The sequence below is a fragment of the Sorex fumeus genome, unplaced genomic scaffold (genome assembly GCF_029834395.1).
Source record: "Sorex fumeus unplaced genomic scaffold, SorFum_2.1 ptg000035l, whole genome shotgun sequence".
NCBI classification, from domain to species: domain Eukaryota; kingdom Metazoa; phylum Chordata; class Mammalia; order Eulipotyphla; family Soricidae; genus Sorex; species Sorex fumeus.
The window spans coordinates 16,088,439-16,114,269 of NW_026606092.1; the positions used below are offsets into that span (position 1 = coordinate 16,088,439).

Here is a 25,831-nt window from a genome sequence, read left to right on the forward strand (position 1 = left end):
GTGTGTGTGTGTGTCTTCAAAAGTCCTCCCGTTGTTCATGGATTTGTTCAAGCAGGCCCAGTAAGGTCTCCATTTTGAGACTTGTTGTTACTGTGTTTGGCATATTGAATACGTCATGGGTAGCTTGCCAGGCTTTGCCGTGCAGGCGAGATACTCTTAGTAGCTTGCCAGGCTCTTCAAGAGGGGCGGAGGAATAGAACCCGGCTCAACCGGGCTGGCTGTGCACAAGGCAAACGCCCTATCACTGTGCTATTGCTCCAGCCTCAATTCCTCCTTGAACACCACCATGACTCTCTGCATTGAGAACTTTTACTCCCACTAAAATCACCCCTAAAATTCAAAGTGAAGAGGAAAGGAGAGTTCTCAGACCAACCATCAGTCTCGGTGAGATACAACTGTCACTCAGATTGGGGGATATGGGGGATGGCCGCTCCCAGGACCCTACAGACAACACAATCCACCGGTGCTTTCTATATAAAACAGTGAAATACCTGCCTGTTCACCACACATATCGTCCCCCCTATTTCAGGTCATCTCTGGATAATCTGTAACAGCTCTTCTAATGTACAGGCTACGTAGCAAACTCTATTGCTTAGGGAATACGGACAAGAGGAAAAAGGCTTGGCACGTTCAGGACTGATGCAAATATCACAGGCCTAACTAGGCAATTGGATTTCCCATCTGCGGTTGCTCAGCTCCAATCTCCCTGAGGATGAATCAAGGAGGGGAACACCCAGAGAGAAGGGCCTACTGTGCATGGCACCAAGGGACCCCAAAGTCTCACTCCTACTTTCATTTTCCATCCTCTCTCCAAAGGTCATAGAGAACTTCCCCCCATATACCCTCCCGCCCCACCCCCCACCACCACTACCACAAACGCCAATACTTCAGTTACTTCTCAAAGAGCAAAGACTTGTAAATATTGCTCTCTTTAGCTCTACCCTTAGCCAACATTTTTTATCTGGATATCCCACAGGCTACAAAAGACAATCCTCATCTCCCTTGCACCACCCTCCAACCCCCACCTCTCCACTGCTTCTCCAGCAGTTCCTCTTTCAGTGACTAGTTCGACCTTTTATCCACCTTAGCAATCCAGAAAACATCCTCCCCTCCACTGCAGAGACTGCTCCTCACCAAACACCTCTAGCAGAACTTCTGGATCCATCCACGTCTCTCCCTTATCACTGCCACACTTCAACTACTGCAATTTCATACCTCAGAAATCAAACTGGTCCTCTGCCAGCCCCATTCTCCTATACCATCACTGGATCTTCAAGCAAAACGTATCTTCCGTGATCTTCAATTTAAACTGAAGTGGCCCTTTTTCTTGCTTCCAAAAGAATGACGCAGATCTTTTTTTTTTTCCTTTTTGGGTCACACCCGGTGATGCACAGGGGTTACTCCTGGTTCATGCACTCAGGAATTAAAACTTGGCAGTGCTTGGGGGACCATATGGGATGCTGGGACTTGAACCCGTGTCGGCTGTGTGTAAGGCAAACACCCTACCCACTGTGCTATTGCTCCAGTCCCAAGAATGACGCAGTTCTTGAAGCAGGATTGAGTACAGACATTCTGAGAGCCAAAAGCTCCTCTTGTGCTCTCTGTCCCTGGCCCCCTCACGCTGGCCTTCTTCCCCTCACCACCAAGCCACACCATGCACTCTCAGTCAAGGGCACAGCCCCCTGTTGCATTAGTGCTTGAGGAAGTCTTGAGACTTTCCCGTCTTGGGATCAAGCACAGACATTTCCAGATTGTTTATAGATGTTTATAGGCTGAAGTCTCCCTCCAACCAGACAGGCTCAGGGAGGATGAAGACCATATCTCAGGTCACTCACCCTGGAACCTGGAAGATGCATTATGCATGTGCTTACTGACTGCTGGAGGGACCGGTGTGGCAGCTCTGCAACTCTAAAGCGACGACTTCAGAACTATTGTTAAAAAAGATTGATACCCCAATTTAAAAATTCATGTTTTAAAGTGTTTGCTTAACATACATACACTGAAACTCTACTACCGGATGAAAACCCTACGATTGTTTTCCCAAATGGTGAAACATAAGGGTTGATGCTGATCTCACACTCTAGAGCCCAGGGAAGTGGCATATTTCTGCATAGAATTTCAAAGATTTCCAAGGTGAATGAAGTAGGACAAATAGCTCAAATGATGCTAGTTAAGAAGAGCCCACAGGAAGTGGAGGAGACAGGAAGAGATAAGAGAGCAGAGGGTGAGTTAATCAGACAGGGCTAGAAACAGACCCCGGAGCAGAGCGATTTGGGAACTGGCAAGAGAGAGCTTGGCAAGAGACAGCAAAAAAGGGGGAGTTACTGCTCACTCCACAGCGTTTCTAAGGCCAGTCCCCCTCCTTTTACCAAAAGTCATTTCTGAATGTTCCAGTCGCCCTGCAGAGAACTGACCCAAAAGGATCCCAGAAATAGAACAAAATTTCATGCAGCTACTCTCCACCTTGCCAAGCATCCCTCCCAACTCTCTTACTCCTGCCAACTTGCAGGGAGTCAGTCACCAGCCCCAGGTGCTGAATTATTCCATTATTCTAGCAGCTTTCAAAACACGTGTGCAGCTCGAACCCCCCCCCCCCCCCCGCAAAAGAAACTATTTAGGCTACTAGGTCATTTTTTTGAACCTCTCTTGAATCTTTGCTTGTCACATCATTGTTTCTCAATCAGACAGGAGCATGCTGACACTCTACCCTTCTTCTCGAAAAGCAAACATGCAATCACAAGATGAGGTGCTGCTCCCTCCTGCAGTCACAAGCAGGAAGGGGGCCCTCAACTCAGGTCTGCGGTAGCACCCCACTCATCACAGCAGCAAAAATCTGAAAAACTCCCTCCAGTGGCCCATTCTCTCTCTCCAAGCACAAACCTGCTTATTTCAGTCAAAAAAGGAAACGGACTTGTACCAATTCAACCCTCACCACAATGCTAAACTCACAGAAATCATCTGCCTGCACTCGAATCACTGTACTTAGGAACCCCCCCTCAATGTTACACCCACAGCCCACTTACCCACAGCTGGACAACGGTCTGAACCATTTTCCTCTAGTAAAACAATCTTCCCCATCCCTTCAACCCCCTCAAAATAAGGAAGAAGGGGGGGGGGAGTCACAAAATAAGTCTTTAAAAAGATGCCACTTTCGCACAGAGCTTTTTCAGGAACTCTCTGTCCCTGGATCTGAAGCAACGATGCTTAAAGGTGACTTGAGTAATGAAATGCAAATATTTGCCAGATGTGTGATGAGTGATCACATCCACTGGGGAAAGAATGACATTTTTCCTGGCAGCAAAAGCAGCCTGAGGGGCCAGAGCGACAGGAAAGATATGCAAGGCACTTGTTTCGCATGAAGCCAACCCAGGTTGGATATCCAACACCCCATATGGTCCTCTGAGCACTGGCAGGAGTGATCCCGGAGCGCAAAGCCAGGAGTAGGTCCTGAGCATTGCCAAGTGTGACCAAAAAAATAAAGACAAGGGGCTGGAGCGATAGCACAGCAGATAGGGCATTTGCCTTGCACACAGCTGACCCAGGTTCGATTCCCAGCATCCCATATGGTCCCTCGAGCACCGCCAGGAGTGATTCCAGAGTGCAGAGCTAGGAGTAACCCCTGAGCATCGCCGGATGTAACCCAAAAAGCAAAATTAATTAATTAATTAATTAAATTAAATAAAGGCAATCTGGGCCCAAGTCTCGGGCATGGCACTCAAAGCCTCAAACTTGCCTACCAGAGTGCGAACTATGGGAGAGGAGAGAGGCTATCTCACTGGGAATTAATGCAGTCAACTGGCCCACGCAGCCATATGACCTGTGAGGTGAGCGGGCGGGAGCTGTGCCCGGGAAGGAGAAAGCTGAGGTTGCTCTCGGGGGCTGTCACCAGGCTGACTGAGTTCTGCCATCTTCCACCGCGACCAGCTCCCAGATGCCAACAACCAGAGGAGGAGGAAGAGGAAAGCGCTGTGAAGAGAACCTCCCTTACCGTTTCTCCATCGGTTCAGTTCCATCTCCAGATGCTGGATCACGTTTTTCAAAGTCTTATTCTTCTCTTTCTCTTTTTCGTATTTCTTCTTCCATTCTTCCGCTGTCAGTTCCAGGTTCACAGACACTGTGTTCTTGATGGTCTTGGCCCTGTGGTCACAAACATCAAGGGGATGTTCTCAGCATGGCTATGAGCATTAGCTAAATGATGACCCTAAATAAAGCTTCAAATTCTTTGCATATCAAGAGATTGGGCCGGGGGGGGGGGGGGGGAACAAAAGGGTCTGGGGACCTTTACCTACCAGCCTGTCTATACATTTTTAATCAATGTATTTTACTATATATAAATTAGTTATTATATGTGCATTATTACATATATTTTGTGAGACTTGTTACTATTTTTGGCATATCAAATACGCACCAGGGAGTTTGCCAGGCTCTCCAAGGGGGGCAGAGGAATCGAACCCAGGTGGCCGCGTGCAAGGCAAACGCCCTACCCACTGTGCTACTGCTCCAACCCCTTTTCTTTTACTTTTAAAATATTTGCTAATTGAATCACAGTGAGATACACAATTACAAAGTTGTTAATGACCAGGCTTCAGTCATATAATGTTCCAACACCTGTTCCTACATGTCCCTTTACCAGTGTGCATTTCCCACCCCCAGTATCCCTAGTTGTGTCCCTCCCGCATCCTCCTCCCCCGCCTCTATGGCAGGCACTTTTCTTTGGGCATTATGGTTTGCAATACAGATACTGAAAGGGTATCACATATATCTCTTTACCTACTTTAAGCACTCAGTTCTTGTCCAGAGTGATCATTTTTTAATCATTGACATTCCTGTCCCTCCTCTATCCTAACTGCCCTTTGCCCTCACACACCTGTGACTAACTTCCACCCGCTGACCAGTCCTCCTGAAACCTATGTTAAAGGCACAGCTCCTTTTCCGCTCCAAACTCATCTTGTCCCTTTTCCCATCATCTCCTGCCAGTCTCTGAATCTGATGGATTTTCATTTGAACTGTCTCACAGAGGCAATTCTTCTAGAATTTTCTAGAGACAATTTTTCTCTAGTCCCTCTCTCAGCCGAGGTTCTCAGTCCCGACTTATAGTTAGTTTTCCGCACCCTCTTTTTTTTTTTTTTAATTTTTATTAGTGAAACACCATGAGGTACAGTTGTAGATATACAAATTTTTGTGCTTGGGTTTCGGTTATACAATGATCAAGTACCCATCCCTCCACCAGTGCCCATTTTCCACCATCACAGGTCCCAGTATCTCTCCCACCCACCCCCCCCCATCCTCCCATCCCACCCTGCCTCTGTGACAGGGCATTCCCTTTTGTTCTCTCTCTCCTTTTGGGTGTTGTGGTCTGCAAAAGAGGCATTGAGTGGCAAACATGTTCAGTCCATAGTCCACTTTCGACATGCATCTCCCCTCCTGGGAGGATCCTCCAAACACCCTTTATTTGGTGTTCCCTTCTCTATCTGAGCTGCCCTTTCCTCTAGAATGCCCGACTGGCCACTAAGCTATGGAGTAATCCTCCTGGTGCTGATCTCAGCTATTCTTGGGTATTAATCTCATATTTTGTTACTTTATGTTCCCCAGATGAATGCAATCTTTCTATGTCTACCCTCTCTTTCTGACTCATTTTGCTTAACATGATACTTTCCATGTAGTACCATTTGTATGTAAATTTCATGACTTCATCTTTTCTAACAGCTACCTAGTACTCCATTGTGTAAATGTACCAAAGTTTCTTTAACTAGTCATCTGTTCTCAGGCACTCAGGTTTTTTCCAGATTCTGGTTATTATTGTAAAGAAACAAGTGCAGATGTCACTTCGACTATACTTTTTTGCCTCTCTGGGATATATTCCCAAGAGTGGTATTGCTGGGTCAAATGGGAGCTCAATTTCTAATTTTTTGAGAATCATCCATACTGTTTTCCAAAAGGGCTCTGCACCCTCTTTTAAGCATCTTGAATACCCAGTCAGATTTATGACCCAAAGAAGAGTTTCCTTCTATTCAATCCACCAATCAATCATCATGAAATTCAAAACCTATAGGACAAGATCCCTGGCTTCCTGCATTTTGCCATACCATTAATATACAGACGGAAGTAACTGAGTTTTTCAAGCATTTGATCCCAAGAATCATCCCTGATGTATCCAACATGTGTTAGCTCATGCAGCTGGAAGCGGATCACGTAACTGAGTGAGGCTGGTCAGGTGAAGTCACAGCTCCCAACTGAGACTTGCCCCCATGAGAGCCAACTATCTCCAGGGAAGAGTGGCAGCCCAGAGTTTTAAAAATCATTCTGGTTTTCAAGAAAAATCAGAAACTGAAGATCTATCTCTTCAACATAATTTATTTCCAAAATGGGTGAGACGAGCTAACATGTAAAGTGGGCCCCATTCTGCAACTTTCTGTAAAAAGATGAAGTGACCTCTGGGCAATGTGTGAGTGTGTGTGTGTGTGTGTGTGTGTGTGTGTGTGGTGTGTATGAGAGAGAGAGACAGAGGTACATAATGCATGTTTGTGCCGTGACTCATGAAGCACTGAAGTAAAACAAGGTGGTGGAAGTTATAATGGCTGCTAAAATGACATGCTTTACCTAGCTACAGACAGAAATGAACACAAAGGCAGACTCATCCAACTCAAAGGTCAAGAAAAGGAACTATGGCAGAATTCCACTTAGACTTAACCTTATATTTTGTTGTGTGTCAAGAACTGAACTCAGGGCTTCACACAAACAAGGCACATGCCCTGCCACTGAGCCACATCCCCAGCCTTCTTACTTATTTTTTAAGATTAAAAATAAAATTTCATTTGAAAATGTGATACCTTGTTCTTTTTAGCTATTGGATTTTTTCATTTTCAACTCCCACTTGTTCTTGTACTGTCATATTTGCCGGCATTATCTGATGTGTGATTCAAGTTTATAACTGTTGTCATCAAACGATATTTTGGACACGGTTTCTATTTCAGTGAAAGAAATTCAGCAGTCCTCACCAGCACTACAGATGCCATTCCAAAACTTAATCCCTAGAGCAGACAACTAAATAACCCAACTGTCATCAGAGGAGTTAAACGACTTCAGTCTAACACTCCACTTAAGAATTAGTGTAATTCTCCCTCATTTGCTGTAGCTGAAGGCTGCTGTCCTACAAAGTGCTTCAGCTCCCATTTTTCAAATAGCAGCAATTTTATTGCTACTTTAGAGTCTCTGCCAGTGTGACACTCTCGCATAGGCTTCTAACATCCTCAGTCAGTAGTGTGGATATTTCTCAGGCACAAATATAAACATGGCTGCATCCATTTTCAACTGAGAACAAGGCTTATGCTCTGAGGCTACTCATCTTACTTTTTTGATCATAAAGAGTCTCTTGATAGCCTCCAGTGACACCATGAAGAGAAGGTCAGAGCCTCCATGATAACTCAGGCACACTTGGCCAGAAGTATGGTTTTATGAGAGTCCCAGAAAGTTTATGGTTGGTGTAACTGGTTCTCAGTCTCAAAGTTCTCTTAAGCTGTCCAGAAAATTCTTTTTCTGTAATTACCGTGGTTCAGGCAAGAAATAGATGGTGCACTCACACTGAATATACTGGGAAGACTTTGACAAGGGCAGGTGAAGGTTGTTGGGAAATAACAAGGATAATGCATACTTCACATTAGTGATAGAGGAGCTATCAGGTTGGAAGAGAACCAGTGGGAGCTATTTAGTCTAGGGACATGGAAAACTCAAGTGACTCTGCAAAGAAGGAGGTCAAAAAATTCATATATTAACCTTCTGACTAACTATCCATAATTTGTGGCCAATGGTCAAATCTTGCCGAAGTCAGAGACCAAAAGTCAGTTGGCCAGAAGGGATGTTGCGATTGTCCACATGGTCACCGCAGTAGGTTACAAACTAAATATGGCAAAACAAAACAAAACAAAAACAACAATCCAGAGGAGCAAATGGAAAATCTGGAACCCGACTCCCATTTGGAGCTCACAACAACAGTTTGGAAAGCCACAGCATCTCCAACTGAGCACAGCATTCAGCCTCTTTTGGTACCAAAGAAAATGAAGAAATCAGCAAACACTGATAGGGGAGGAGGGTAATTCTCCCAAATTTTGCCGTAGAATAAGATATTCTAAGATAAAACCAAAGAGAAGTTTGCCTGTATATATAGAAACTGACAGACTGTGAAGTTGATAAGAAATGAAGAAAAGCTAAACAGGATAAAGGCAGTTTTGAAGAACAAAAAAGGATGAACAGCAACAGAACTTTAAAGCCACGATAATTAAAACTGACTAGAGTCAGAGAGAGAGTGCAGGGATAGGTAATTGCCTTGCGTGATTCGATTCCAGCACCACAAAGTCCCCTGAGCACCACTAGGAGTGATTCCGGAGCACAAAGTTAGGAGTGACCCCTGAACACCACTGGGTATGGTGCAAAGCTCCCTTCGAAAATAATAAAATAAAAATAAATTTTTAAAAAATTGCTGAAAATAGTAAAACTCTAATTTTGTAGAGTAGGGCTGGAGCGATAGCACAGCGGGTAGGGTGTTTGCCTTGCACGCAGCCAACATGGCCAACCCGAGTTCGATTCCTCCGCCCCTCTCGGAGAGCCCGGCAAGCTACCGAGAGTATCTCGCCCGCACGGCAGAGCCTGGCAAGCTCCCCGTGACGTGTTCGATATGCCAAACACAGTAACAACAAAGTCTCCAATGGAGACGTTACTGGGCCCGCTCGAGCAAATCGATGATCAACGGGAGGGCCAATTCAAATTCAAAAATGAATTTAGTCCTATATTAAGTTCCTTCCCACACTTGTTGGGGGTAGTGGTGTCGGGGGGGTGTCCTTTGTCCTTTCCTTCTCTTCTGTTTTTCAATAAACTTTCCTACTTTCTGAAAAATAAAACAAAAAATAGAATAATACTAAAGAGCCCAGAAAAATTGGAATAAAACAAACTAAAAAATCTAGAGTGACGGCAGAGCAGGTAAGGTGCTTTCCTTGTACATAGCTAACCCGAGTCTGATCCCCGGCACTCCACATGGCTCCAAGACCACCAGGAGTGATCCCTAAGCACAAAGTCAGGAGTAAGCCCTGAGCACCATCCATTGAGTATGGCCCCAAGCCAAAAATAGAAAAATCTAGAATCAGACTCTCAGCTCTTCAGTCATCTTATTTTCAGCACAGGGGTCTTCACAGAAGAAGGGGGAAAAGAATGATAAGGCAGAGGGAGTGACTTTCATCCACTTCACAATACCAATGAAAAATTTTAGTGATGAATAATATACATAAACGTTAAAAGTAAAAAAATGCACTCTTTAGAATGAAACTGGAAAATTTCTTCAAGGCCTGGACTAGGCAAGGATTTCTTAAACAGAACTTAAAAGGTAAATCTGGCACTCTGTTAACATTGAAAAAAACTGGGCTGGAGCAATAGTACAGAAGGTAGGTGCTTACCTTGCAAATGGTCAACCCAAGTTCAATCCTCCAGACCCACATATGGTTCCCCAAGCCTTGGCAGAAGTGATCCCTGAGCACAGAGCCCAAAGTAAGCCCTGAGCACCACTGGGTGTGGGCCAAAAACCAAATAAATAAAATTTAAAAATATCTATTAAAAACCAACATTCTAAATAATAAGAATGTAAACTTTAACCAACTCCTACAAATTAATGTGCAAAACACAAGCAACCTGTAAAGCAACTGGGCAAAGATTTGAAAGACTAAAGGCTGAAGTGATCGTGCAGCAGGTAGGGCACTTGCCTTGCATGCAGCCGAATCAGGTTCAATCCTTGTCATCCCTGAGCACCAGAGTGATCTCGGAGCACAAAGCCAGGAGTAAGCCCTGAGCACTGCTAGATATAGCTCCAAAACAAAAAGCAAACCAAAAAAAAAGATTTGAAAAACACTTTATAAAAGTACCATCACCAAAAAAGAATTCTTTAAAATCTAGAAGTAAGAAACAAAACAGCAATGAGATACCTTCACACACTAAAAGTTTTAACAGGCTGAAAGTTTTAACTTTTACCAAGTGTTAATGATGTGCAGAGATCATAGTGCTCAGGTGCTACAAGAGCGTGTCAATTACTCCAGGCATTATTTTTAAAAAACTCTCCTGTGAGGCAAAGAAACAGTACCGGAGGTAAGGTGCAGCTTTGCATGCAGCTGAACCTGATTCAATCCTTAGCACCACTTGGTCTCTCAGACCTTGCCAAGGGCCACTCCTAAGCAGAGTCAGAAATAACCCTGAGCACTGCCACGTCCCAAATTCCCAAATAAATAAATAAAAATAAAGAAGAAAAACTCTTAAGTACTATTAAATCTGAATAGCTCATATCTTATAAGCTGGCAATTCTACTCCTAAGTATGCACCCAACAGAAGAATAATGTTCACCAAAAGAAATGACAACCAGTATCACAAAAATATCCCTTATGTAGCTCCATACTTAAAATAATACAAATATCCATCAACAATATAATGAATATGTGCTATATTCTTACAACAGTATGCTATGAAATGCAAACCACTACTATACATAATGGGCTGGAGCGATAGCCCAGCGGATAGGGCATTTGCCTTGCACGCGGTCAACCCAGCCGACCAGGGTTCAATTCCTCCACCCGTCTCGGAGAGCCCGGCAAGCTACCGAAAGTATCTCGCCTGCATGGTGAAGCCTAGCAAGCTACCCGTGATGTATTCAATATGCCAAACACAGTAACAAGTCTCACAATGGAGACTTTACTGGGTCCGCTTGAGCAAATCACGGGAGGACAGTGGACTATACATACAAAATTTCAGATACAATGTTACACAAGGGAAGCCAAATACAAAGCAGTACTAAATGATCTTTTTTACATAAAGTTCAAGGATAGATCATAGTGATCTATTTTGCCAGAATGACACCCTCGAGAGTTGAGTATTGATTTGGAAAGTGTACAAGAAAGGTCTCTAAGGTCCTGAGCGGTAGTTCTGTGTGTACAGACATATCTACTTAGTAGAAGTTTACTGTATTACATGCTGAAGTTCATGGACCCAACAAAGGTATGATATGCCATCAAAAAAGTTAAGAGAAATAAACTGACAGAAACAATCGAGTCAGGAAACAAAAAGAACGATATCTGGATGATGAAATAAACCAGAGTTATTAAAAGTTCTTAAGATTTATTGAATTTCTGTGCCTGGAGCTTTACAATTTTTAATAGAACAGCTCCCCTACCTACATGTTTAAACCAACAGTGTCTCAATCCTCATTCCTGTAAGAGATCTGGAGTAAAAGGAAACTGAACCTATACCATCTGAACGTTTTTCATACCAACACAAACTTCCCACCTTTTTCCTTAAGAATTTCCTATCCTTGGGGGTATGGTGCTGCCAGCAGGTCAATCTGTACCTGTGAGGCGAGTGCATCAGCAGCCTCATGGCGCCTTCAGACTTCCAGATACTCCAAAATTGCTGCTGTGCCTTTGGCCAGACCCCAAAAACTTGGGGCAAAGTTTGCCAAGAAAGTAAACGGCCAAAAGTTAGGTATGTGGGAAACACACCCACAAACCACCTCCGGCTCAGCTATATAATTGGAGGCAAGGCCTCTTTGGTTCCTGATTGAACTGCTTAATGGACATGATCCCAGAGACTCAGAAACGAATCTCAGAACCCAGTGGCTTTAGGTAGAAATGCGTCTGGTCTCTGCAGTAGGCTACCGGTGCTGGGCCAACCCAGGTGGGAATAGGTTTCATGCCTTGGCCTACTCCCCCTGGCGGCCCAGTGGCTGCCATCCGTCTGAGGCCACTGGATAGTCACATTTGGGCCCCCAGTGACGAGACACACAGGGCCTCACGGGATGAGGGTGGAGCCGGGCTTGTCCTCCCCACCCCAACGAGACCCCAAGTCATCGCCCACGAATGGCCTCTCTGGCTCCTGATCAAGCTGCTTAACGGCCATGATCCCAGAGACTCAGAAACAAATCTCAAAACCCAGTGGCATTTGGCAGAAATGCATCCGGACCCCGCAGTAGGTTACTGTCGCCGGGCCACCCCAGGGAGGAAAGGGTGTTGTCCCTCCGCCTCTTGGCGACTTGATGGCTGTCATCCTCACGGGATGGGGGGGAGGTGGAGCCGGGCCTGTCCTCCCCACCCTAACGAGACCCCAAGTCATCGCCCACAAATGGCCTCTCTGGCTCCTCATCAAGCTGCTCAATGGCCTTGATCCCAGAGACTCAGAAACATCTCGAAACCCAGCGGCTTTTATCAGAAATGTGTCCGGACCCCGCAGTAGGTTACTGTCGCCGGGCCACCCCAGGGGGGAATGGGTGCTGTCCCTCCGCCTGCTCCCTCTTGGCGACTTGGTGGCTGTCATCCTCCAGAGGCCATTGGACAGTCAGGCTTGGGCCCGCAGTGACGAAACTTGTTGGGTCTCACGGGATGGGGGGGAGGTGGAGCCGGGCCTGTCCTCCCCACCCCAATGAGACCCCAAGTCATTGCCCACAAATGGCCTCTTTGGCTCCTCATCAAGCTGCTCAACGGCCATGATCCCAGAGACTCAGGAGCAGATCTCTAAACCCAGTGGCTTTTGGCAGAAATCCCTCCAGATTTAAGTGTTAAAATTTCAGAACTTCAAAACCACATGGCCCTACTGCAGCCACACAACATCATAATGTTATTCATAACCAGCAATAGAACACAAATTGTCTATTGTTGCCTTTTCAGCAGATTTGAGTGTTGGGGTAAGGTAAAGGTAAAGGTAAAGGCCCTCCCGTTGATCATCAAGTTGCTCGAGCGGGCCCAGTAACATCTCCATTTGAGACTTTGTTGTTACTGTGTTTGGCATATCGAATACTCTCAGTAGTGTTGGGGTAAAATCTTAAATAATGGTGGGTCTGGTGTCGAAATAGTGAATGTGATCAAAGTAGAGAGAGAGTAATGTAGAAATCATCTGCCCCACAGGCAGGGGGAGGGGTGGGATGGGGGTATACTGGGATTTTTGGTGGTGGAGAATGGGCACTGGTGAAGGTACGGGTGTTTCATTGTATGACTGAGACTTAGACCCAAAAGCTTTGTAACTGCTCTCACAGTGATTCAATAAATAAAATTATACAAAATGGAAAAAGAAAAAAAAAAGTAAGGTGGAGTTCATGCACAATTCAATCAGCTAATCAGTGGCTGAATAAATAGCAGTACTCCTACAAAAAAAGGAAAAAAAAAAGAATTTCCTATCCTTTAGAACTAACTCTCGCCAGAAAGAATGAACACAGGGAAACTCTTTTTTTTTTTTTTTTAATAATGTAGGAGTACTGCTATTTGTTCAGCCATTGATAAAGTTGATTGAACTGGGCATGAATTCCACATTACTTTTTTTTTTAATTGTATCATTGTGAGATGGAGTTACAAAGCTTTCACGTTTGAGATTCAGCCATACAATGATGGAACACCCATCCCTCCACCAGTGCACATTTTCCACCACCCACCTCCCAGTCCATACCCTGTCTCTATGGCAGACAATTTCCCAATATTCTCTCTTTAATTTGGGGCATTATGTTTTGCTCGAATTTTCGAGCACAGGGAAACTCTTGAGGAAGTAGGTAGGGCTGGGATTTATCAGGTTGCAAAGGGATGGAAACAGGGCGTTCCAAGGCACCGCCTCTCTTCACCAAGGACTCAACTCAAATGCTAAATGATGTGATGCGTGAGAGTGGTTCTATGTGGGCTGAAGTGTGGTACAGGGACACACACTGGGCAGTTTGGGATGGCTGGGTGTGTCCTTCAGATTGCGTAAACTGCAGGTTCAGAAAGACAGAGACAGAGAGGTTCTGGGACAGAAAACAGAATGTGTGTGGGCAGGAGGTGGAGTCCTCTTTCCTCTCTTCAGTGAACTGTGTCCAGCACTTGTCTTTTCTGTCTGAGCCATCTCCTTATGAGAGTCTGTCCTGTGATAGACCAGCAATTTGGAAACTCTGCCAAGAACTGATCATGCAGTCTTCAAACCATCTGTTTTTCCTCCAGGAAGAACGCTTCTGCTCTTAAAGTTGTCTTCAACTGCATGCCCTTGTCCCAACTCCCCACCCCTACCCCACCTACTAGCAAGGGTAATATGTTTTACATAGAGCCAACTGGTGTTAAATGTTACTAACCACATCCGCAGAAGGCATCTCTAGGTTAGTGTTTGACACAGTGAAGAGCCAATACCACCTGACCAAGCTAACCACAGAGCTGGCCGACCTTCCTCATGGGAGAGTCCCGGGTCCCAACTCGAGTGAGTACCTGCTGCCCAGAGAAGCAGGATGCTGACAAGCACCATCCCATTTCCCCTTCCATCCATTCCTCCGCTTGGGGGGACATAGGAGAAGGGGGTGGAGAGCAGATTGAAGGGAAAGAGAAATTAAAAGCTTTCAAGATTTTCTTTTGAAAAACCTCTAAGTCTTCTTGGAAACATAAAAAGAAAAAGTTAAATTAAATAAAGATTTGACAAGATTCTTCTGTCAGTCACAGTCTCCCTCCAAGAGCAAAAAAATTAATCTTGGTTGGTGGGAACCCGATGAACAGTACAGGACATTTGCCTTGCAAATGGCGCACATGAACTCTTGAGCACTTCTAGGAGTGACCCCTGAGCACAGAGCCAGAGGTGACCCCTGAATAGAGACCCAGGAGTAACCCCTGGGCACTGCTGGTATGACCTCCCCAAACAAATAACAACAATGAATAAATTTAGCACTACTGGTGTTTCAGCAAAAGGTCTTCCCAGAGATGTGATTGGGGAGTGTCCCTTTTTTTTATGTCAAATGTGTGGCAAAGTGTGTCCCTAGGCTGAAAGTGCTCGCTCTTACCCTAACGGCAATTTGCTCCAGCTCTGAAGAGGCTTTTGGCATGCAGATCAGAGGCTTTAAGCTCTGCTGAATTCAGCCTCCATGAAACTGAGCACTAGATAGCATTTTATAAAGTGCCTGACAGGAAAAGAAGAACATCACTTTTCCTGAAATATCAATTCTCCTTCCTCATTCAACTTACGAATAAAACCTCTGAATTATTCATGCTGGACCAATCAAAACCCTTCATGCCCAGAGATGTGCTGATTCCAGCAGCCAACAGCGACTCTGCCCCCTGGGGCTCCTTTTGCCTTTATTACCACATTAAATCAAGGTGTGATTAAATAGGCTTCCAGGATAATTGGGTGACTTGAGTTCATGTATTAAAAAAAAAACTACAAAAGTTCTTTTTGAATCATGTTATGAAAGCACGTCACTGGAAGATCAATTAAAAACTAAGGAATCACACATGGAAAGCCAGGAAGAAGAAATCAATGAATGGATTATCTCATATGAAGGAAGACCCTGACCCTTAAGCACGGAACTGCTCAGTGTGTCTGATGTTCAGCTTTGGTTTCTGTTGCCTAGAAATACAAGACTTGTCTCCGTGACTCGATTAAAAAGCCCTTTGAGCACACAGCGGATAGATGCTTCTACTTTTTTGCTCGCACAAAGATGGCGACTCAGAGGACCGTAGGAGACAAGCAAGACTGAACAAAAGAGCCAGTATTCACGACAGAAACCAAGGAACAGACCTAGTGATTCTTTTTTTCCAATCCCAGCACCTGATCTAGCACCCTAAGGAGCATCAGGTTGTTTAGTTGCCCTCGGGCACCTGCAGACGGTAACATGTTTCTATGGCTTCAAAGAACCGGCTATTGTTTTATCCTGGGTGTCAACACAGAATAACTAGCAACAAACATGAGTTTTTTCCATCTCCTTGAAAGAATCATATAGGAATGACAGAGGCCCCTCGCGCTGCCCTGAGGTCCGACCAGCCCTGCAACAAGAATATAATGAACACGGCGTTAGTTACACCGAGTTCGGGATCTGCCTGGCAGTCCTCTCGGAGTTCAAAGTGCTTAATCTCATTAGCTATCAGATACCATGTCTAATCCGATGTTCAGCCTCGTGTCTGCTGTGTAATTGGGCTCAATGCGTCTGTCTAACAATAAAGCAGGTACTGGCTCCTCTGAGAGGCTTGATGTCCTTGAAGAATCCATTAACTAGGAGATAAAGGGAAGGGAACAAAAGCTTACACATTTCTAATTAGAGGCAGGAAAACAAACCAGATCTAAAACCAACTAAACTGCACATAACGGCATCACAGCTCAGCAGCCGCCACGGAGCTGCAAAGAATCCCACACAACAGGCCGGTCGCTGCATTCTCTGCACAGGCCGCCGCTTACTGCGCCCCCACAACTATGTTCCCGCTGTCCTGGGTGTTGGGAGGGATGGTGTTATCTGTGACGCGGACTAAGTCTGCCCTCGTGGGGCCAGGAACTCAGTGATATAGATGATCACCTTTATTGGAAAGTACCACTTAACAAACTCTGAATTTCCTGGAATCCCAATTATTGGCAGAGTTCCTTTGATTTTTGTTCGCGCTGTTTGGGGGGCCATACTCCGGCTGCATTCAGGGTTTACTCCTGACTCTGTGCTCTGCAGAGAACACCCAGCTCCAAGGTCACTGGGACAGCACACTTTAATTGTGGTCCTTACACACACACACACACACACACACACACACACACACACACACACACACACACACGCTTACCAAGAGCCACTCATGAGCTCTGGTGCTAATGCACATCCTGGTGGTTGAGCCTGCTGAAGTTTAGCTGCAAATCTTGCACATATTCAACGGTGGTATCCCAGATAGTACTCTGGTACAGTACTGCGATCCCCAAAAGCAGAACTGTCAGGACTTCAGGAATGCAGGTAACACCAGGGATCAAGCTAGTGGCCTGATAGTTGCAAGCAGGTACTTCTATCATCAAGCCATCCCAGGATCTTGCAAATAAAAATTGTGGGGGAGGGGGCCACATTTGCCAGCCATTTCTGGCTGTGTTTGGGGTTTGCTCCTGGTTCCACACTCAGGATCACACTTGGCAGTGCTCAGAGGAACACGTGAGGTGCCACGGATCAAAATGGGTTCAGTTGTAAAAGTAAAGTAAAGGCCCTCCCGTTGATCATCGATTTGCTCGAGCGGGCCCAGTAACGTCTCCATTGGAGACTTTGTTGTTACTGTGTCTGGCATATCGAATACTCTCGTCGGTAGCTTGCCGGGCTCTCCGAGAGGGGCGGAGGAATCGAACTCGGGTCGGCCATGTTGGCTGCATGCAAGGCAGACGCCCTACCTGCTGTGCTATCGCTCCAGCCCTTACCTGCTTAAACAAGTTCTTGGCCCTGATACTTTTTTAAAAGAAATATCTTCTTAATAATAAATGCTTTTTGATGCCAGTTTGTTCTAAGTTTTCAGATGAAATTGCTGAGATATAAGTTTAAGAAAATAGGAGGAACCCCAAGTGGGCAGTGGACGAAACAGGGCAGGAAAGACGGTCATGGGAGGAACCCAGGATTCCCACAAACAGGTGTTCAGGTATCCGGTAACCCTTAAGAAAAATGGGCTATATCAGTGTCAGCCACTGACCTAATCAAGACGTGATTAATGAAGGAAGCGATCTGAGAGGAAGTAAAAGACCCACACCCAGTTAAACGATATATCAGTTCTGCCACATTCCCGTGTAATTGGTGTTTGGACATCCCAAAGGTGCCCGGCAGTGTAATTCTACATTCTGTTGCAGGCGGGGGAAGTGACTGGGGGTTAAGGTGCTTTCAACAAGCCCTAACAGGTTCCCAGGCACCAAGCCCTCCATCATCTGCCCTTTGTCTAGGCATCTCCAACCATTTCTCAGGCTGATAGCAGCACCCAATGTCTCAACAGACACTGGCAAACAAGGCAGCCAGAGTGCAGGCGGGTAGAGGGTTCCCCCCAGGACTGTCTTTCCTGCCTCGTTTCCTCCACTGCCCACTTTGGTCCCCCCAATTTTCTTAAACTTGTGTCTCGGCAATTTCCTCTGAAAACTGCTTAGAACAAGCTAGCACCAAATGCATTTATTATAAAGAAAATATTTCTTTAAAAAAAATCGGGACCAAGACTTTGTTTAAGCGGGAAATACAAGAGGATGATTGGGAAGGGAAGGGAATGACTGTAGATGCCTGCCAATCTCAAGGTTTTGGGCTGAGGACAAGCTGATCATCTAAGTCCTCTGCATCCTGCGTCCTTTGGGAAGCAGCCCCTGAAGCAATAGGGCTGGGGGTGTCAGGGCTGATACCCAAAAGAAGGAAACTAAACTGATGGGGATCAGGCCCGGGGCTGCAGGGGGAGGGGCAGGAAAGGAGAGGAGGGTAGAGACCAACCCTGACATGCCTTCCCTGTGGCCCATCTATTACACACCCTCGCCACCAGGGCCCTCATCTGCTCATCTCTCAAAGTGAGGCGGCATCTGTCTTCCACTCTGCCTTCCTGCGCAGGCTTCAAGCGGAGCTGTGCTCCTATACCCTGTTGATACCATGACTCAACCTTTCGTCCCAGTGCCGGGCCCCATCAGCAACACTGCCACAGATCAGAGATCCTGGGAGTTCGGGCTGTTACCCACCTCTTAAAATCCTCTGAACCAGGGTTGGAGCGATAGTACAAGGGGTGAGGCATTTGCCTCGCACACGGCTGACCCAGGTTCAATCTCCAGTATCCCATATGGTTCCCCCAAACACTGCCAGGAGTAATTCCTGAATGCAGAGCCAGGAGTAAGCCCTGAGCATCGCTGGGTGTGGCCCAAAAAAACAAAGAAACCAAAAAATCCTACACACACACACACACAAAGGCAAAACACATCTAAAATAAGATAGAATGATTTGGGGGTTGTTGGTTTTCTGGTTTTTTTTTTATCAGACAATTAGTTGAAATATTCCCATTCATTATTATAAAACATAATTATTCCTCTGTCCTCATCTAGTAAAGTCTCATATTTGGCTGGTGGCTGCAATTTAGAAGTCAACTGCTCACCCCCCTAGATCCCGACGTCCAAGGCCCAGCTTGGAAGGAGACAGTGAGCCACCATGCCCACCCACCTTTGTCCAAACATCAGCGTTGACTTGGTCTCAGCCTCATTGAAGACAGACGGAGAACAACAGATAACGATGGTGGTTCTGCAGTTTCCCCCCAGCGAGTCCTGGAGAATCCTCGTCATCTTGCTGTCTCGGTATGGCACATGTGTTTTCTGTGTAAGACAGGAAGGGGGAGATGTTGGCTACTACAGCCCATTCCAAGAGATGACAGAGAGGCCAGGGAGTGAGGCACACGCAAGCCTAGAGCCATGCAGAAGGACATGGCGCCCCACATCTGGGTCTGGCCAAAAGCAAAAACTCTCCCAGCTGAGATTTGGAGCATAGGAAACGAACTGTCAGCACTCACAAACTGGATCCACCCCTCCCCCCACCCCCACCAGCAGCTGTCCTGTACCCCACCAAACCCCTGGGAGGCTGAGGGAGGGGTATGGTGGGGAGGGAGCAAGAAAATGCCCAAACCCAAAAGGTGAGTTCTCTCACTACTATCACTCAACACAGACAAGCCCACTTACTGTTCCCTCTGCCAAGGCCGAGATCACGTTTCCAAGAGCAGACAAAGACTTATTGATATTTTTAGCTTCATCGAGAACGGCTCCCTCGGCACCAGTTTTGCTGACCTGCCAGAGAAGAGAGAGGAGGAGTGAGTTGCATGGCGCAGCAAAATTACAGTCGAAAATTCCAATTCACAGGAGGGCGAGGGGCCGAGGGGTGTGAATCCTCCTGGAGAACAGAGGACACGGAAAGGAAGAATCACATTAATTTAAAAAAAAAAAAAAGATTCCCTGGTATCCACGGCTAGGGATTTGTTCTCTCTGGCTGTCATTTTCCTTTCTGTTACGGCAATGGTTGCAATCCCTCAAGCAGTGCCACTCCGCATGGCATCCCCAGGGAGCCATCCCTCCAGAGAAGACAGGCTCTGAAAAAGGGCCCCCCCCTAAAGGCACGAGGGGTGTTCTGGGAGGCAGAACCAGAAATTCCAGGGCAGGGGCATCCCAGAGGGAAATGAAGAGAGGAAACACAGTCCCAATCACATACAGTCCATTTCAAGTTCCAACTTCAGGCGAAGAACAAGCATCTACAGAAGGGGAATGAATCTGTCTAGGTGTTGCTTCTTCCTCAACTTCTCTGGCAAGGGGGAAAGGAGCATTATGCAAAGGGAAGAGACTAAGGACACTTAGAAGGCACCCACTGTACTGTGAATCTGTCTCTTATCCTCTGTAGCCAGAGGGGGTCTCACCGGGCTCCTTCTTGGCTCGGCAATTACTGGCAATTTTATATTTACAGCATTTGCTCAAGGTAGAGAGCAGCTTACAGATGCTAGAGGAAAAAAAAAACAGGAACACAACATGATTCATAGCTCTCCTTACTGAACAAACAGTGCAGACTAAGCAGCTGCTCTTGGCAGGTAAATGAATGGGGCCCGACACTTAAACGGCACAATGACAGGTTTTAATTATGTATAAGGAAAAACTCCCAACAATAAAAATGCACGTATGTTTAGTGTGTGAGTGTGTGTGTGTGTGTGTGTGTGTGTGTGGTGGGGGGGGAGGGGGAGGTGTTTGTCCAAGAAGGCTAACATTTTCATCCCTCTTCAAAAGGAGGGCGCTGCTCCTACTTATAGATAAATAACATAGCTGATAACAAGTTTTAACAAGTAGAAATAACAAGTGATAACAAGTAATAACAGCTAAGCCACATTTCATCTTTGTGTGTCTTAACTCTTAAAACAGCCCAGACAGATACGATCAGATTTTCCAGAAGAGGAAAATTTGAGCTCCAATATGTCAACTCGTCAGCTCAAGGGAAGAATACTGAGAGGGGTGGGGGGAAGTAAATTGGGACTAAAGCCCCAAGTTGTCTTCTAGAAAATCACACTAATCCATGACAGCGGACATATCTCCAGGGTGAAGGGACACAGATACGGACAAAGGAAATAAGCAACTGGAACCACTTGAAACACAGACTAGGGCTCTGCAAATCTTGTTCACAGAATCGCGCAAGTGTGAGCCACCGGTGGCGCGCACCCTGTTAAGGTGTTAAATGGTTCCTTAAATATCATAAGCAAGAATCCCTTTGGACAGACTTCCGTTCCAGCAGGAGACCCTCTGCAGCCTTCTGTCCACCCTGCTTACTTCTGGGCTCTACAAGGAAAGCTGGCCTGCTTGGGAGGAGGTGATGGTTGATGGGACTTTTAGTAGGGATCCTCAGAGCCTCGCGTCAAGGCTGAGCAGGGTGGCCGGTCTGGAACCAACTCCAGATGCCCATCCTGATGGGCGTCCATTTGCTCCACGTTGAGAGCTCTTGGCAGTCGAGTGTTTGATTTCTGGCTTGGAATCTCCGGTGACTTTTTTTGGAGGACACTGCAAGAGGTCAGTACTTACACAGACGTTAGCAGTGGCCATAGCTGGGCCTGCGGGAACTCAGAGGTGGGCTTCTAGGAATCTACTGCAACCCCCCGTTCCGGGGAATGACTGAGCTGCAGGCTGGCAGGGATAGACACAGCACAAGGCTGGAAGGGACCAGGCCACAGCACCAATCCCGCAAGACACTTGCTCTGTGAAGTCACACAGGAGGCCGGGCTCCCAGTCTGGGTCTGGCAGCAGAGAAAGTGAGGCTGGGAGAGGGCAAGGGACAGGTTCTGGAGAGCTGTGTGCATTAGTAACTGGCGCACAGCGGGTAGGGCATTTGCCTTGCACGTGGCCAACCTGGGTTTGATTCCCAGCATCCCATATGGTTCCCCTGAGCACCGCCAGGAGTGATTCCTGAGTGCAGAGTCAGGAGTAACCCCTGAGCATCGCCAGGTGTGATCCAAAAAGGAAAAAAGAAAAAGAAAGAAAAAAGAAACTGGCATCAGTGTGGGGTGCGGGGGAGGGATAGGGAGAAGATGCCAAGACACAGCCCTGAGAAACCAGCAAAGGGTCAGGATGCGTGGATCCCAAGCGATTGGGTCTGCCTTTCATGAAAAGACTTCAAAGCAGTGAAGCAACCCACCAAGGCCACCAGCTGATGCCTACTGCGGGGAGGAATAGGGAGAGAGACATGGAACAGAGAGAGGCCCCAGTGTGATCTAACAGCGAACAAACTTGCGGAGAGAGGCAGGCCTGACATACACAGCAAAACTTGTTCCTGGCCTACAGGAGTCAGGGGGTGGGGCGGAGCAACAGTACAGTGGGTAGGGCGTTTGTCTTGCCTATGTCCGACCGGGTTCGACCCCAGCATCCCATGTGGTTCCCCCAGCACTGCCAGGAGTGATTCTTGAGTGCAGAGCCAGGAGTAACCCCTGAGCATCATTGGGTGTGACCCCCCCAAAAAAAAGCCAAAAAAAAAGGAGTCGGGGACAATGGGGTAGGGGGCTGGGGTGGAGGAGGGGCCTCATTTCATTTCTCACACGTTCTGCTGTGCTCACTGACCTTCGCCAGACTAAATTCACAACATTTTCATTGTCATCATCACACGGGGCCTATTAGGCATAAATCAGTGCCGCATTCAAAGCACCTCCTAAGATAGGAATTTGAGGACCAGGAGGGGAAAAAAAGAGCAGGGAAACAGAGGTTAAATTTAATAACACCTTGGCACAGCATCCAAAACTTTAAAAGCTCTTTAAAAACTAGGATGAGAAGGACATAAAAATTATCCGTTGCACACTGAAGCAAGTAACAGGGGGAAATTATAGGTAATACAAATAAAGAACCAATTACCTTTTCGCTCCCAGCCAAATCAACTAGATAAAGCTTTCCACTGAGTTTTTTCTCCGTCTCTACATTCTCTTGCTTAATATTAATCAGGAAGATACTGTGACTCCTAGAGCTGTGTTCGTTCATATCTGAAAAGAAAAACAGTTTATTGCTCAACAGAGAAACACCAATTTAGGGCACAAACCTCTCATCTGCAAAGTATCATAAATCCAGTCTAATGGCCTCATCTTTAAGGCAGTCCAGAAGAAAAATTTTATGATGATCTGAGATCACTATTTCTTCTTAAAAGCATGTTCACTCTAGGGCTAGAGAGATAACTCAGAGGGCTGGAGTGCATGTTTTGCATGCTGGAGAACCTGGATACATCCCTCGTACCACAATGTCCTCAGATCACCACTGAGAGCAATCCCCACGTCAGGAGAAGGCCTTGAGTCCTATCAGCTGGGACTCCTCAAAAAAAAAAAAAAAAACACAACAGGGTCTGGAGAGATAGCACAGAGGGTAGGGCGTTTGCCTTATAGGCGGCCTACCTGGATTCAGTTCCCAGCATCCCATATAGTCCCCTGAGCATCGCCAGGAGTAATTCCTGAGTGCAGAGCTAGTAGTAACTCCTGAGCATCGCCAGGTGTGACCCAAAAAGAAAAAAAAAACACAACAACAACAAAAAGTTCACTGTCCAGAAACAGTTTTAAAGATCTGAGAGCGCCTGAGATCAGCACCAGGAGGATTACTCCATAGCTTAGAGGCCAGCCGGGCATTCTAGGGGAAAGGGCAGCTCAGAGAGAGAAGGGAGCACCAAATAAAGGGTGTTTGGAGGATCCTTCCAGAAGGGGAGATGCATGTTGAAAGTAGACTATGGACTGAACATGCTTGCCACTCAAAGCCTCTTTTGCAGACCACAACACCCAAAAGGAGAGAGAGAACAAAAGGGAATGCCCTGCCACAGAGGCAGGGTGGGATGGGAGGGATGGGGGTGGGAGGGATATTATCCATGGTGGTGGAAAATGGGCACTGGTGGAGGGATGGGTATTTGATCATTGTATAATTGAAACCCAAGCACAAAAAAATTGTAAATCTACAACTGTACCTTATGGTGTTTCACTAATAATAAATAAATAAATAAGATCTGAGAGTGAAAAAACAAATCTACAATGTAGGTAATGGTTTGAGCAAACATCCTCGCACTCTCCCTAACAAATCCCCACCCAACTCCTCACCCCAACCAGACTTTCTGCAGAGTTCACAGCTTCCTCCTCTGCCTCCAGCCCCTCAGCCTGCATCATAAGAATTAGCATCTGATTTCTGTCATCTTCCTGGGTGTAAGGATTTCTTACCAGGAATCCTTCCTCAGGATTTGTATATGCACTTCCTCGAGAACCCACACTCTCGGCACATGGAGGAACTTGAAGATTAAATATGCTTCATCAACATGGGTTTACTGGACTGGAGAGCTAGTACAGTAGGTAAGGCATGTGCCTTGCATGTGGTTGGCCCCGAGTTTGAACCCCAACACTCCATGTGGCCCCCTGAGCACAGAGCCAGGAGTAAGCCCTGAGCCCTGCTGGGTATGACCCAAAAACAAACAAGAAATTATTTTTTAAAATTGAGATTACTGGGATTTAAAATTGTTTGAACCCTACTCTTGTCAACCCAGTAAGAAAGATTCAACCCTCAGTAACAATCATGTTGTAAGATCATTTTATAAGATTTATTAAAAAAAAAAAAACAACCTCCACACCCACTTCTTGGAGAGCCTGGCAAGCTACCGAGAGTATCTTGCCCACACGGTAGAGCCTGGCAAGCGCCCCGTGGCATATTCAATATGCCAAAAACAGTAACAAGTCTCACAATGGAGACGGTACTGGTGCCCGCGCGAGCAAATCAATAAACAATAGAACAGTGCTACAGTGCTAACACCCACCAAAAATACTCCTGTTGAATGAATATGTGAATTCAGCAAAGTTGATAATACTAAACTTCAATTGAATAACAAACTTTATATTTAATACTACACGTAACACTATGAGCAATGAATAATCATAAAGATTGGAGAAAACACTTCCATTAAAAACATTAACAAAAAAGAGACCAAGGAAATAACTCAGGGGTCAAGCGGACATGTTGTATGCACAATGACGTAAGTGCTACTTCTGGCACCTAATTCCCCCCCTGCACCTGAGTGTGCTCTTGGTGACCCAAACACAGCAGAGTCTCAATAGCACGACATTCCCGGGCCCCAGAATTGACATGTACAGTCCAGCCAGCCAAGCATCACCATGAGTGACCCCAGGCCCTCCCCCCAAAATAAATAAACTAGCAAATAATAATAATAACAGAATGCTTAGGAATAAATGTAGCAAGAATATGAAAGGTTTGTACACAGACATCTATAAAAATTGTGCTAAAAAAAATTAAAGATGTAATGAAAGACATCTTATTCTCATGGACTCAAAGACGGTTTTTAAGGATTTTTAATGATTTTAGAATGTCAATACTGCCACAAGTCACCTACAGGTTCAATGTAATCTCTATTCAAAATCCCAACAATGATATTGTTGTTGTTGGCTGTTGGAGTACAAGGAGCTTAGGTTTATCAGGTTGCACCCATCATAGTGCTCCTGAGTCATTCCCATTACTTTGTTTGTCTGTAACTACTTTGTGCTCTTTTCCCCCGACCAATTTGTAAGGTCTCATCCTTCTAGGACACTGAACTTGTACTGCAAGTTAATATTGCCTTTCTCCTCTCCTTATGTCTTTTGAATAGTTTACTTTAATGCAATGTCCTTTTTGTACAGATACAGGAAGAAATTAATTAACATTATGCTTTATAACTTAGAATTTAATTGGCTTTGGATATTACTCACTCCCAGGCATCTGCTTTCTCAACTTAAGCCTCAGTTGCCCTCACTTCCTAGCACCCCAAAAGCAGGGTCCCGACGTGGGACTGGATGGAACCAGGGCAAGCTGGTAAGTTATGTGCTACCCTGGCATCGCAATGGGCCAGGCCAAGGTGCCACGATTCTTAACTATAAGTTAAGAGTTTGATCATAGGCAAATGCTGTCATGATCCAAAAGTAATGACGAGACTAGGACCCTGCTGCTAGGAATAGGAAAGATATCTGGCCTGAGCACTGCAGTCTGAGATTGAGATGGCCCTAGGAGAGCAATTCTATAAGCTCAAAGTATTTCTTACTGTGTCCATACAAAATGATTTATATTGTGT

At 45.9% G+C, this 25,831-nt stretch overlaps 1 protein-coding gene across 1 annotated transcript in view; it reads right to left on the reverse strand.

Moving 5' to 3' along the window:
• KIF5C (kinesin family member 5C) overlaps positions 1-25,831 on the reverse strand; it is a 200,313-nt gene that overhangs the window by 69,545 nt on the left and 104,937 nt on the right. The window contains exons 8-11 of the mRNA XM_056117490.1: positions 22,612-22,736; positions 19,426-19,530; positions 18,917-19,065; positions 3,989-4,137 (exon numbers count right to left, since the gene is read on the reverse strand). Of these exons, the coding sequence (XP_055973465.1) occupies positions 3,989-4,137; positions 18,917-19,065; positions 19,426-19,530; positions 22,612-22,736 (528 nt within the window). The remainder of the gene's footprint in view (positions 1-3,988; positions 4,138-18,916; positions 19,066-19,425; positions 19,531-22,611; positions 22,737-25,831) is intronic.